General features: G+C 34.5%; 1 protein-coding gene across 1 annotated transcript; it reads right to left on the bottom strand.

Moving 5' to 3' along the window:
• Positions 1-5,814: 5,814 nt before the first annotated feature.
• Positions 5,815-9,036, bottom strand: LOC131933248 (putative ankyrin repeat protein RF_0381). Its single transcript, XM_059290026.1, has one exon. It carries the CDS (start codon positions 8,914-8,916, stop codon positions 6,244-6,246), a length of 2,673 nt encoding a protein of 890 aa, XP_059146009.1. The 5' UTR covers positions 8,917-9,036; the 3' UTR covers positions 5,815-6,243.
• Positions 9,037-13,096: the final 4,060 nt, after the last annotated feature.

The raw sequence follows: 13,096 nt of genomic DNA on the forward strand, positions 1-13,096 counted from the left end.
GTCAGGGGCGTAGCGAGGGGGCGGGGGGGGGGCGGGGGTGTGGACCGCACCGGGTGACACCATTTAGGGGGGTAACACCAAGGCAAAAAATAGCAAAATATATAGAGAAAAACTTGAGGGGGGGGGGGTGCACATCAAAAGTTTGAGGGGGGGGGGGGGGGGTGCAAATCGAAAACTTGAAAGTTTGTCCCCGGGAAGGGTCTCAACGCCTCTGGTTGGGTGACACCATTAAGTGCCGCACCGGGTGACATCCGACCTCGCTACGCCACTGAGTAGAGTTCACTTGTTTCTGTGACCTCGGCATATGAAGAGATAGTGTGGTCAGCACTATGCCCAGCCGCCTTTACTTTCCCTAACGTGAGTTAGGTACCCATCAGAGTTGGGTGGACTCAGGGACTCTACTGACTTGAACCCGGATTCGAACTCGACCGCCAGACCACTCCGTCCCATACATCTTTATAGTGCACGCATATATTTTGTTACTATTTACGTTTTTCTTTTTTAAAAAAAGGCTTATATTTATTATATATAGGCCTTAAATTATAAGTAAGTGTGCACTATAGGCCATAGAAATATTTAATTAATTTAAAAAAGGAACGAAACACCTCTAATTATGTCAAAGTTCGTGGCACATTGCATTATCATATCTAACCTAAGTGACATTCAAGTTTAACCCCATCGGTTCGGGTATAATTTTGTTTTTTGTTAGTAAGTTTCCACCCAGGCCAGTGTTTCTTCCAGACTTTTTTTCACCTGGGGGGGGGGGGGGGAGCGGACACTGTTAAAAGAATGTTTTTTTTAATATAAAATCCATTAAATTCCCCCCACAAAATTACATATTGTATTTGTGATATATTTTGAGGAAATCAAAAACATTTATAACTATAATCAACATCTAATATTTTAAATAGCAAAAAATAATTTCGACAGTACGGACAATACTAAAATTTTTGTACTTTCGTTTCGACACTACGGGCTAGACCCACGTTTTCGCGGTAATTTGCTCCGAGTTTACACTTACGACATTTCTACCACAGAACATGTATACTTTAGCGTTCACACTTACAGAACATGTTATAGAACATTTTATAAAACAAGCATGACCTTTGACACGTAGCGTCTGCTATATATAATCTAGTATGAATTATCTAAAAATTAGAGAACATGCAAGATTTTATAAATTTTATTTGAGTGCCAGCAAATGGAGTTAGACAGTTTTTATAAGTATAATGCTGTGTATAATAGCACGGGTCGTAGACATTCACATGTTATTACCACCCCCCACCCCCCCTTCCATCCCGCAGTACAATCACCCCTTCCCACCCCAACCTCATTGTAGCCATTTCCCCCAGCTTCTTTGCTTGTCTATATCCTTCAGAAACAGCTTTGGATGAACAGGACTAAATATTTGTTTGCTGAAAGGCTCGATGTCTTCGAAAACTTGCATCTGCCAGTTTATTAAACGTATTGAGATCGCGTTACAGCTATACTGAGTCTATTATTAAGAAAAGAAAGTAGATCTAGCTTTTAGAGTAAGGCCTATGTGACTCTCAGTCCCGTCCCCCCCCCCCCCCCCCCCGTCGTTTCTTTATGTTAATTATGTCCCATCCTGAACCTAAATAATTAGCCTATGGCTTTTTTATCTGCCTATTTTTATACTCAGTTGATTATGTGTGATCCCACGAGCACATTCTGGTGGGCCTAAAAATTTATTCATGTCAGACGGAAACTGAAAATATGTTGATACACTAAAACAAAATATTGGTCAAGGAAAAATTTGAGATACATTTGGTTAAATAAATTTTGTAGTTAATTATTATTTTCGCATTTAATACCTAAACTGGATTTAAGGCAAAATTGTAATGCCTTGGACACTACATTTTTAAAAATTAAAACGTGTTTGGGATTTAATTAAAGAGATAATAAGCAGTAGCGTAGCTACTGCAAGGGATTAGGGGTGGGGAGGGAAGGGATAGGAGTGAGGTAGTAGCAGGTGGGTAATAGTCCCGTGCTATTATACAGAACTAACATTATTTCTAGCTCAGTTGCTGACACTCCAATACAATTTCTTAAATGTTGCATGTTCTCTAATTTTTAGATAATTTATTGTTCCATTGTAGGCACAATGACTACACCTTTTTCCTATAATAATAATAAATCTGTGTGACCACTATATCTACGTTGTTTTATTTATGTTTTACTTTGATTACTCTTTCTTTTAATTATCTAGGCTTATATAGCAGACGCTCCAGGTCAAAGGTCTTGTTTGTTTTTTAAAAATGTTCTATAACATGTTCCGTAAGTGTGAACGCTAAAGTATACATGTTCTGTGAACAAAATGTCTCCAGATAAAAATAAATTTTGGCGGGTTTTGTGTTCTAGAAATGTATAGTATACATGTCGTAAGTGTAAACGAGTTACGTTTACAAAATTCAATATAGACCTAGATCTAAAAATGTTTGAAGGTAAATAAAACAAAAAAAATCTTTATAGCAATTAGATTTTAAATGCTCGGAAAATAAGGAAATAAAACTATTCTTTTTAGTATAGCTTTTGTCGCTAAAATATGTAAAAGATCTCATGAGCGAACAGTGGTCGGGTGTCACCCGGTGCGACACTTCATGGCGTCATCCTCCCCCGTGTTTTTCCTCTGTAAATTTTGCAGTTGGTGTCACCTCACTCCACCCTCGATAAAAGCTTTAAAGTTTTTAAAGTTTTCACATTTAATACTAATGATGTTTATTTATAGTCAGTTGTTAATACAGCATGGTACACGTGTAGCATTTTTTTCTCTATAGTTTGCATATTTATGTCATGTTGCCCCATCCCCCTCCCTGTCGCGATCATAATGTACTTAAAATATTTTTTAGCTCTAATTAACCATTCATTGAACTGTCAAAAAACATTAATTATTCTATATATCTTGCAACTTTTTTGTCTTGATGTCACCAGTCACCACCCTAACTGGTGTCACCCGGTGCGGTTCTCATCCCCCGTCCTCGCGACGCCTCTGTGAGCGACCAATTTATTAATGAAAGTAAATGAGTTTTATTTTCTTATTTTCAGAGCATTATTTAGGCTTATAAGCTTTTTGGTATATATGTTTTTTATATTAGATTTATATTGTCTACTTTTTAGTGATTCCTAATTTATGAAGTCGACAAGTCGACTAAAAATATTTGCTTGAAAACACCATCAATAGCTCGCCATTTCTAAAAGACGAGTGTCTGCCCCCTTGAGCACAATTTACAGCAGTGTTTCTTTCAGGCATCTCATCGGGATGCCGATGAACGAAATGGAAATTTATATAGAAAATATATACTTTTATCAGAGTTCCTCCTCAGGCCCCTCCAGCGAAAATATCAAGTGCCCCCCTCCCCCCCCCCCCCAAGAAAAAAGTCTGGAAGAAACACTGATTTACAGACAGCGGCAAGCTGATAAATTGAAGGATATTTCTTAATCTTGCTACCTCCCCTTTTTTAAATCATTTAGAAACTATATTGTCTGTTCGGCACTAGGATTGTGAATATTCTCATTAACCACAGCTCCCCAGACTGTTCGGGTGATCGCGTCTAGCTAGTTATCTACCCTTCTGCTATTGAATATTTTTGTTATCTCCCCTTAGTTTTGAATACGTTTAATTGATGCTTATTGACTAATTAAACATCTAATTAAATTAAAAATAGATAGACTTGTATTGTCATTATAGTGGAACGTATTTGGAAAGATTAAAAGAAATCATGGGGGGGGGGGGGGGCGTCATCCATAAATGACGTCTCGATTTTTAAGACGATTCTTACCTTTCCCATATGTCACAAAAAGCCAGAACCCCCCCCCCCTCCCTAAAATAACGTCAAAACTCAGAATTGCAGTTGAATTTTTTCTTAAAATACGATATTTTTCCAAAATCGTGTCTTAACTCTGTCAATATAGATTATTTTAATCAATACGTAATACAATTTATTAAAACAGTTTTAAAAATGCGAAAAACGGCTAAAATTCGTTTTCTAACATTGCTTGTTTATAATGTGTGGTCATACCATCTGAACCCCCCTCCCCCTCATCACAAAATTACGGGACCCCCCCCCTTAAGAGTGTGACATCATGATAAAATAAAACATTCCGTGTAGTACATTTTTTTAAAAGTTTTATTTAACTCGCTTCCTTTGCTTCACTTGTTGATTATTTACATAAAAGTTCATTATTTTAAAGGAAATCAAGTTGAAATAGGCCTAGTTTTTTTTTTTAAATGTTCAACGCCTGGTTGACAAAATAAGGGGATGTAACCATAAAAAATAATTGACTTATGTGCAATCTCTGGATGATCCAGTAAATAAAGAGTTACGTTACCTAAGTGGGTAGATAAATAACATTCAAAACTGAATGTAGGCTTGAATTTTTTATAAAACATCGATATTTTTCGAAAATTTTATCTGAACTCTCTTAACATAGAGTATTTTAATCAATTTCTATTACACTTTATTAAGTTTTCTAAAACGCGAAATAACGTCGAAAATTCGTTTTCTAACATTGCTTTTTTATAATGCAAAAGTGTGACGTCGCACCAAGTGAAACACCCCCTCCCCCTCATCACACACCGTCACAAAATTACGGACCCCCCCTACGAGTGTGACGTCATTTATGGACGACCCCTTATGGCGTTATGTGTCATCTTTCAAACTCACAGTAAGTATAGCCATCATTCAAGAAAATTGCCGCTTTATAAATTACTTTAATAGAACTCTCGTTGAATAGGTCAACCAGCCACTATGTATGTATTTTATTAGTTTGGCATATAGACAAAAGAAGAGAACTTGCCTGTAATTATAAATATGCTATACTATAAAGCACATTTTTAAAAACAAAATTGTATATTTAAAAAAAATAATATGAATAGCCATGTGTGAAGTATGCATCTCCTCAAAGAACCTCCACCAGCATCAGGATCAAAATACAAGATTATATAGAAAATATTTATTTCAAACCATTGACCCCCCCCACTCCCAACAAGGGAGAAAAATGTGGGAAAGAGACACTGGAGGGAAGGGTATCTGAATGCACTAGTAAATTACATGCACATCTAAAGAGCAAAGTGCAGATACAATAGTTCATTCAAAACAATTAAAAGATGGCAATTTTTAAACTTGTGAGTTCTCCAACTGACAAATGAAGGCACAAGGTTTGTTTTACAAATAAGTTACCTTAAACTTTAACTTTTTGAAGATTGTTACATTTGTCATTTGACCTTATGTGTCTTCATCCTAACTCAACTTTCTACGAGGTACATTTATCACATGTTATTCGTATATTTGCCATGTTACTATTTGTGTAACAGTTCAATGAAGTTTAACGTATAATGTATATTCACATCTTGCATAATTATTGTAATAAATGAATATTAACCTTGAATCATTAAACATGTTTAATACTATGTTGCTAAATGTATCTCATATGTTTATTTTTAGTCATACTCCATGACAATATTTTAAGCCATATTATTTATTCAAACGTGAAATATTAATGATACTTTTAAGTTAAATTTTAATTTAAAATAACTTTTCTTTCATTGAGATTTCTCCTTTAATCTTAAAGCTTAGATTATAACTAAATCTTTGAGACATAGGCCCATACAACCTTATAGACATAGGCCCATACAACCTTACAGACATAGGCCTATACAAAGCATCACCATGTGATAATTTTAAAACTATATATGTCTTTCATCCTTTTAATTAAAGTAAAAAAAAAATTAAATATACTAAGCTTCCTAAATTAAACAAAATTCATAAACAATTAAATGAATCAAGACATGGAGAGGATTTTAATCAACATGCTGGGGTTTTAATTTCTGTGTAACAAAATCTGGTACAATTGAGGTACATTATGACAATTTTACTTATCTACATCAATTTTTATTTACATATTTTTATGTAATATTACAATTTTTAAAATGTTACATATCACTTAGTCTAATGTAAAGATGTAATGTGTTAAATGTGACTAGCTTGATAAAACTAAACAAATGCGGTATAAAAATAATTTTATCATACAAAGTGACATCTTTCATGCAAATGAATGTGTATACTGGAATAGAAATATGGATGTTTGTTTAACAAGAATTTCTCTAAAATCAATATCAACATCTGATTTAAACTCAAAATAAACATCTTGAGCACCTTGTGCTAGTCATCGATCTTAGTTCAACAAAAATTCTTCATCATCAGCATCTTGCGCATGTTTGTTCTAGTCATAGATATTAGTTTGTTCAACAAGCAATTCTTCATCATCAACATCTTGTGCATGTTTGAACAACAGCATGTCATGAATTAATTTTGGAATTGGGAGTTTTCTCACCCGTTCTTTTCTCCCAGCATCAGCACCTACAGCAGACGACACGACAACAAAACTGAGTTTCTGTAGAGACATGGGTTGGGACGAGTACTCGTCAAAAAATTTCAAACATTCACTGTAACCATTGCTTTCCAAACAATTCCTGAAAACTTTGTTAAGAGATAAAGCTGTCACATCACATCGTGTTAGAAAACTGATTTTGTTGAAGAATTTGGCAGTACCAACACAACCGCTACTTAGTGCCTCTTTAAAAGGTGAATTTATGGTATTACCGTACTCACTGGTATTTACTGGTCCAAAACCTAAGGAAATCAAATACTTTAAACTGCTAATTCTTCTGGAGTAAATTAATCTCTGAACTACTGTAGGTTGCAAAAAAGAACAGTCCGCTCCATTTTCAATCAAACAATTTATACACTCCTCATAATTTAATTTACCAACATAAATCCTGCCTAACAGTAGAGAAAGAGCAGTACCTACCCTTGCTGTACTGATACAATTTACATCAGCCCCTGACTCACACAATGCTTTGATTGCCATTGGTTTACATTTTTTTGCCGCAAGCATTAGAGCAGTATACCCTCTGTTGTTCTGGTGGTTCATGTCTGCCCCTGCTTTCACAATGCTTTTTATGACTGCATCATTTTCTAGAGAACTTGCAAGAAGCAATGGTGTATTTCCTCTATAATCAACAACATTGACACTCGCTCCTTGTTCAACTAAGTGCTGTATTATTTGGGGGTCGGGAGAGCTGAATGCATACTGCAGAGGAGTTTGTTCCGTGGTAGTTTTTATGTTGACATCTGAACCCTGTGCAAGTAGCAGCTTTACCTTTGACAGTGATCGACTCTGTGCAGCAACATGCAATGCACTCACTCCATCATTGTTTAACTGATTAACATTAGCTCCAGCTTGTAGTAGAGCTTCAGTGATTTCCAGAGAATCATAATTTTTTACAGCCAATAGTAATGGAAAATCCCCATTTGTGTCACAGCTCTGAACATTAGCCCCATGTCGCAGTAGGGTCTGCACTCTCCCCAGCGCATGTTGTCTAGGCACAAACAATTCTTTTCGCAATATACAGATTAAGGCAGTGCAGGTGTCAAAATATGATTTTATTTGCTTATTAACATTAGCGCCAAGATTGATAAGGAATTCCAAAACTTCAGGATCAGTGGCTGAAACCAGGGGAGTTTTGTCATTGTAACTCGCATTCACATCAACTCCCTGCTCAAGCAGTAGTTTTATTAAGTCTTTATGTCCCAACTCAGCTGCTTTGTTTATTAACTCGTTCCCAGCACTATCTATCCAAAAGCTAAAATCAGACTTAAAATGTTCCATCAAGAACAAAAATCGTTCTGGATCACCAGTTCTTAAAACAACATTAACTGCTTTTACCATATCCATTTTTGCTCTGTGTTTAACAAGTAGTTTAGCACAATCTAACTTGGAACCCTCAAAGGAAACAAGCAATGCCAAACAAGTCTCAGTTGAGTTGACATTCGCTCCATGTTTAATCAGTAAGTTCATCATGTCACAGCGACCACTTTTAGCAGCTACAACTAAAGGGTTCTGACCTGTATGATCACATTTGTTTACATCAGCTCCATGACAACATAACATTTCTACCAACTCAAACTTGCCTATTTTGATAGCTAGGAATAAGGGACTGTCTTCAACAACCCTAAAAGTAGAGTTCAATGGAGCGCCAGCTTTTATCAGAACTTTAATGATATTTAAATCTCGCTCATTAATCTCTTTTGAACTGTATAGAAGTGATGTTAAAAACTTGGAAATTATTTTTTCATCTAAAGTACTACAATAAAAACCAGACATTCCGCTATCTAATAACAGTTGTATTATTTGAATATCTTTATTCAACACTGCCTTTTCTAAAAACGTTCCACCATCTAATACATGGTCAATAACTAACGAGGCAATTGAATGAACACTTACATTATCATCGGCATCAGCTGTGTAATTTAAGCTGGAGCACAAATTCTCCAACAGATCTGTCTTAGACTTAGACACACTTTCAAACAATTCCTCATTATTTGTAAGCAAGTGAACAGCAGTAGGTAGGTCAAAAACGTCAAAAGCTTTCATCAAAGCAGTGTATCCTTGATTATTTTTATGATAAATATTGATACCAGTTTTGTCTCCAAGTTCGACCACAAGTTCAGAACACCCGGATGATTCTATTGCTAGTAAAAGAGCAGTATCACCGTCTTTATTGTAACTGTTGATTTCAGCGCCTTTTTCAACCAGTGACAGAGCTATCTCTGTGAAACCTTTCTCAGCACATATCAAAAGTGGTGTGTTGCCATCATCGTCTCTTGTCTCCATGTTGGCACCGTAAGACAGGAGTACATGCACCAGGAATTTTCTTCCATAACAACAAGCTGATAGAAGGCCAGAGTCTAAGATCTCTTGGCTACAGTTTGTGCTTGTTGTTTTAATACAATTATAGCATTCAACCATGTCTGCTACACGACCAGATTTAGCAGCTTTGTCTATCAAGGAAAACAAGTCTTCTTGAAAAATGTTTTGATCACCGACTTCCATTATTTTATGCAATGTTTTCAAAATCTTTAGACATGAAATATAAGTGCACACAGCTTGCCTTAAGTGATCCTTTAACTTTATATTTTGAACCTTACTTTTGTTGCAGAATTTTGCTCAAAACAAAAACTGAAAAATAAACAACAAAATTTTAGTCATGCACATAACTGCATTGTGATAAGGTCCAATCATAAATTATGTAACAAATTTCAAAAAATGTTTAATTTTTTTTTACAGTTACTTTACTAAGACAAATGTGTTATAGCAATAGTTTACCTACTTTAACTCTTATTAAGCTATCATTTATAGAAACAAAAAGAATTGAAAACAAACATACATAAATAACTAGTTTGAAAAACATCGTAGCAGGGGTGCGCAGAGGGATTTCCCACAGGGGACTAGCTACGGGGTGGGGATGTGAGAAACAATGAAGAAACTTTTACAATAACAACATGTATACCAATCCCAGCTATATAGTATTGTTACTTTTTATAGACAATTTTAAAGTATTTAAAAAACACTTTTAACTTTCCTCTATTTTTACAGTTTATGAGATATTGATAAACCTTGCATGGCACCAGTTAAACTTGTGTACCTTTTTAATGATAATATTGTGTGTTTGAGTACTAAGCTGTAAGGTTTCTGCATAATACACAGGGTGCTGACTACAGACTGCCTTAGTTAAACCTGCAACTAGATCCTGAATAAAGAAGATTCTATTATTGTGGTAATTAATAAAAAATAATACTCTATTAAAGTAGCATTTCATGCTTACAAGTTACATCTTACATTCATGATTTCCATGTTTAGAATTTTTTTTAGAAATTGACAGAAAGTTAAATAAATGACTAAATGGTTTTGCTGCTAGCAGTTTTAAAATTCAGAATGAAAAAGGCAACATCTCAAAATGTTTTTAAAAAACGATTCATTACAACAATGTACTTGATTTATTGCATTTTGTAAAGTTCTGCTCTAGAATTGATTAATTAATAAGTTTACAATACTAATGGTGTACCCATTGCTACAACTACTACTACTCTAATTTGTTTATCAGTTTGTATCTTTATTTTTTATATATATATTTGTCCAAACTAGATATCAGAAAATCTGCAATATGTCTAGAATTTTTAAAGTGCACATTTATGCAGAAAAAGAAATTTTGACCCCTCCCTCTATCCCATGGAAATCATAAATGAATGTCCAAAAAGAAACTGGGCTAGCCTTCTAATTTGAGGCTAAAAGACCATGAAGATTGGGGTGGGCATAAATGGGATATTGGTATATATATATATATATATATATATATATATATATATATATATATATATATATATATATATATATATATATATACTAGTTCAAATATAAGGCGTAACTATATTCAATAATCTAAAACATAGTTTTTGTCTTTTCATAATATAATTTGGGAAAAAATATTATTATTTCTAATATTTTATTTATCTTATTTAAATATAGATGCAATAGTCTATGAAGGTAACTGAACTAAGAATAAAAATTGTCTGAAGTCATGTGTCAGGTTAGGAAGCGATAATGTTTTTAGAATTAGTGATTATTGCTACCTTACACTATTTTTTAGTATATTTACATTTTTTTTTTACAGCTACTGTTAAACCATTTCGGAACAACAACCGATGCTATATCCAGATAATTTTCCGCTAGAATGTGGGCCACCAAAAATTAAAATACAAAATGAACCATCAAATTTAGTTAGTTTGTGTTTGGTTAGAGATAGATCTCTCGTCTAGCTTTAATTATTAGTAGGGGCCAATAAATTAGGCTTTAGATTGATAAATAGTTAGCTAAGCCAATGCAAAAATGTAATTTTAGTAAAACAATATAGATAGTATATAGGCCTAGATCTATATATAGATCTAGTGTAGGGCCTATAGAGTATAGGCATAATAGTTATATATTTGGATAGAAGATGTTAATCTTATTATAGATCATTTTGAATTTAAAAAATCTGACTATAAACTAAAACGTTATGAATTTTTTCTTCGTTTTTTTCTTCATTAAAAAATTGAAGCGTCTATTCCCAGTCGACTGGGAATAGCCGTATTAGGGCTATTCACAGTCCTAACTGTTTATGACAGATATAATGTTAAAAACAGCAAATTAAGCATGAAGCTGTTTGGTCGAGTGGAAATGTGGGTGGCTGCTGTGCTTAAAGGTGCTGGTTCGAGCCCATCAGATACTTTGCCTTTTGACACTTACTTAATGCCTCCTATTATCAAAATTTTATTTTTCCCGTTGTTCATGAAAGGGTTATGTTTGTTAATTTTTTAATCGTTTGTGACATGATTAATGGCATATCTTCAAAAATAAAAACAGGATGCATCTATTCGGTCCCAGGTCCCAATAGCCACGGCCGCCTTTGGAGACCCGGGTCCTAATAGCCTCTGTCGCTATTGGGACCAGCCAATAGAATTGTTAGGATTTAGTTATACAAAAATTCTTTTAAGATGCAGAATATATCTTTTCTGTTGTGATTTTTTTCCTTGTAATTCTAAATGATATATTGAGATCTTGCTTTAAATACCCGATATCATTACTGACAAATGTTATGATGAGTGGGTGTCGTTAGATCTATAATATAATTATGGCCTATGGTATGAATTTTTCTGGCCGAGCCAATGTTGAGCGCGCATGTTAAAATGTGTTTTATTTTTTTTCTTCTGTTAAACGTAATTTGATTTCATAGGACTATCCGTCCATATAATTGTATAAAAAAGCTCTATAGGCTGCAGCCTACACCTCCCGGGTCCGTTTTTTTGAACACGAATATCTCGCATGCATTGTAGTACGCTTTAATAGAAGCAATATGTAACATTTGAACTCACAATGACCCCAAATCAGTTTTTCCCTCTTGCTGGGTTGGGGGGGGGGGGGGGGCTACGACGAAGACAAATCTTGACAAGCTCATAGCAATGGTCTTGCTATGACGTATGCTATACACGCCTACACTGTTCACATCTAAACCAAGTTGAATTCAAAGTGACCCTGGCTAGACCGTGTCGGTATTTTTCTTGCGCTGACCAGAAAACACGAGCGGGCGATCAATAGAGCAACGATGTTTTTATAATTGGCGTGTTTAAAAACCTAAATCTAAAAAAAATATATAATCTATTTAAAAAAAATAACAATTTAAAAAAGACACTTATGCAAACAAACAACTCAATGGAATGTTAAACTTAGATAAATACAATTTACTACTTCTCGCAAAAACGAGAGCATAGACAGGTTCTGATCATGTAACTGTTCGAGAATCAGGAAGATCTGCATTCTCCACTCGACCACGATGTCTTACGATAATTCCTAAATATTTAGTGATTTTGTGCATAGAGCTAAATATAGGGTATTTAGAAATAGCAATGCAAGAACTAACGCTAGGGTTAGGGATAGGATTAGGGCTAGGGTTAGGATTAGGGATAGGGTTAAGGATAGGATTAGGGTTGGTGTTAGGGTTCTGCGGTTGTAAACACACGCATGCGCAGTACCATCGAAAACATCGCCGCTAAGGCAAGTCGTAGTTTCTCTCCATTGCGCATGCGTATCGCACGCGTATCTTATTCCGGCTAGAATCGGCCTAGATTTAATTATAATTATAGGCCCTAGTGCATAATGATAATTGATCAGTTAATCCACGACCAACGTAGCAGAGAGATTATAAGCCTAAAAAGCTAAACTTAAACCATAGGCCCTACACTACCTTAATATAATTTAATAGCCTATATTTTAATGAAAATGTAAAACAAATAGGGTCCTAATAATGCCTAATTAATACTTATAGGCTACTTATTTTTTTTTTACTACTTAAATGACTTAATACAAGAAGAGTAAAAGTGGTAGGCCTAGCGTATAAATTTAAAATTTAAACCTTAAATTAAAATTAAATTTAATTTAAAATTCTTCTTTGCTCATTCTCAAATTTCTTCAAATGAATAGGGCCTATAAAAAATAAAAATGTTATAGAGGTCTAGATCTAGATCTAGATCTAGATCTAATTTATAATATTGCATAGAAAATGCTTAGGCCTACTTCCTTATTTTTTGTTCATGCTTCGCAATGTTTAAACAGTTCAGAGGAAATCGAAAGTAACATCAAAAACTAGAATCTAGATCTAGATTATAGTTCAAAAATCAGAACGAAAAAAGCAAAGTTT

The sequence above is a fragment of the Physella acuta genome, unplaced genomic scaffold (assembly GCF_028476545.2).
Source record: "Physella acuta isolate Inbredline_101_S28 unplaced genomic scaffold, ASM2847654v3 ptg002415l, whole genome shotgun sequence".
NCBI lineage: Eukaryota > Metazoa > Mollusca > Gastropoda > Physidae > Physella > Physella acuta.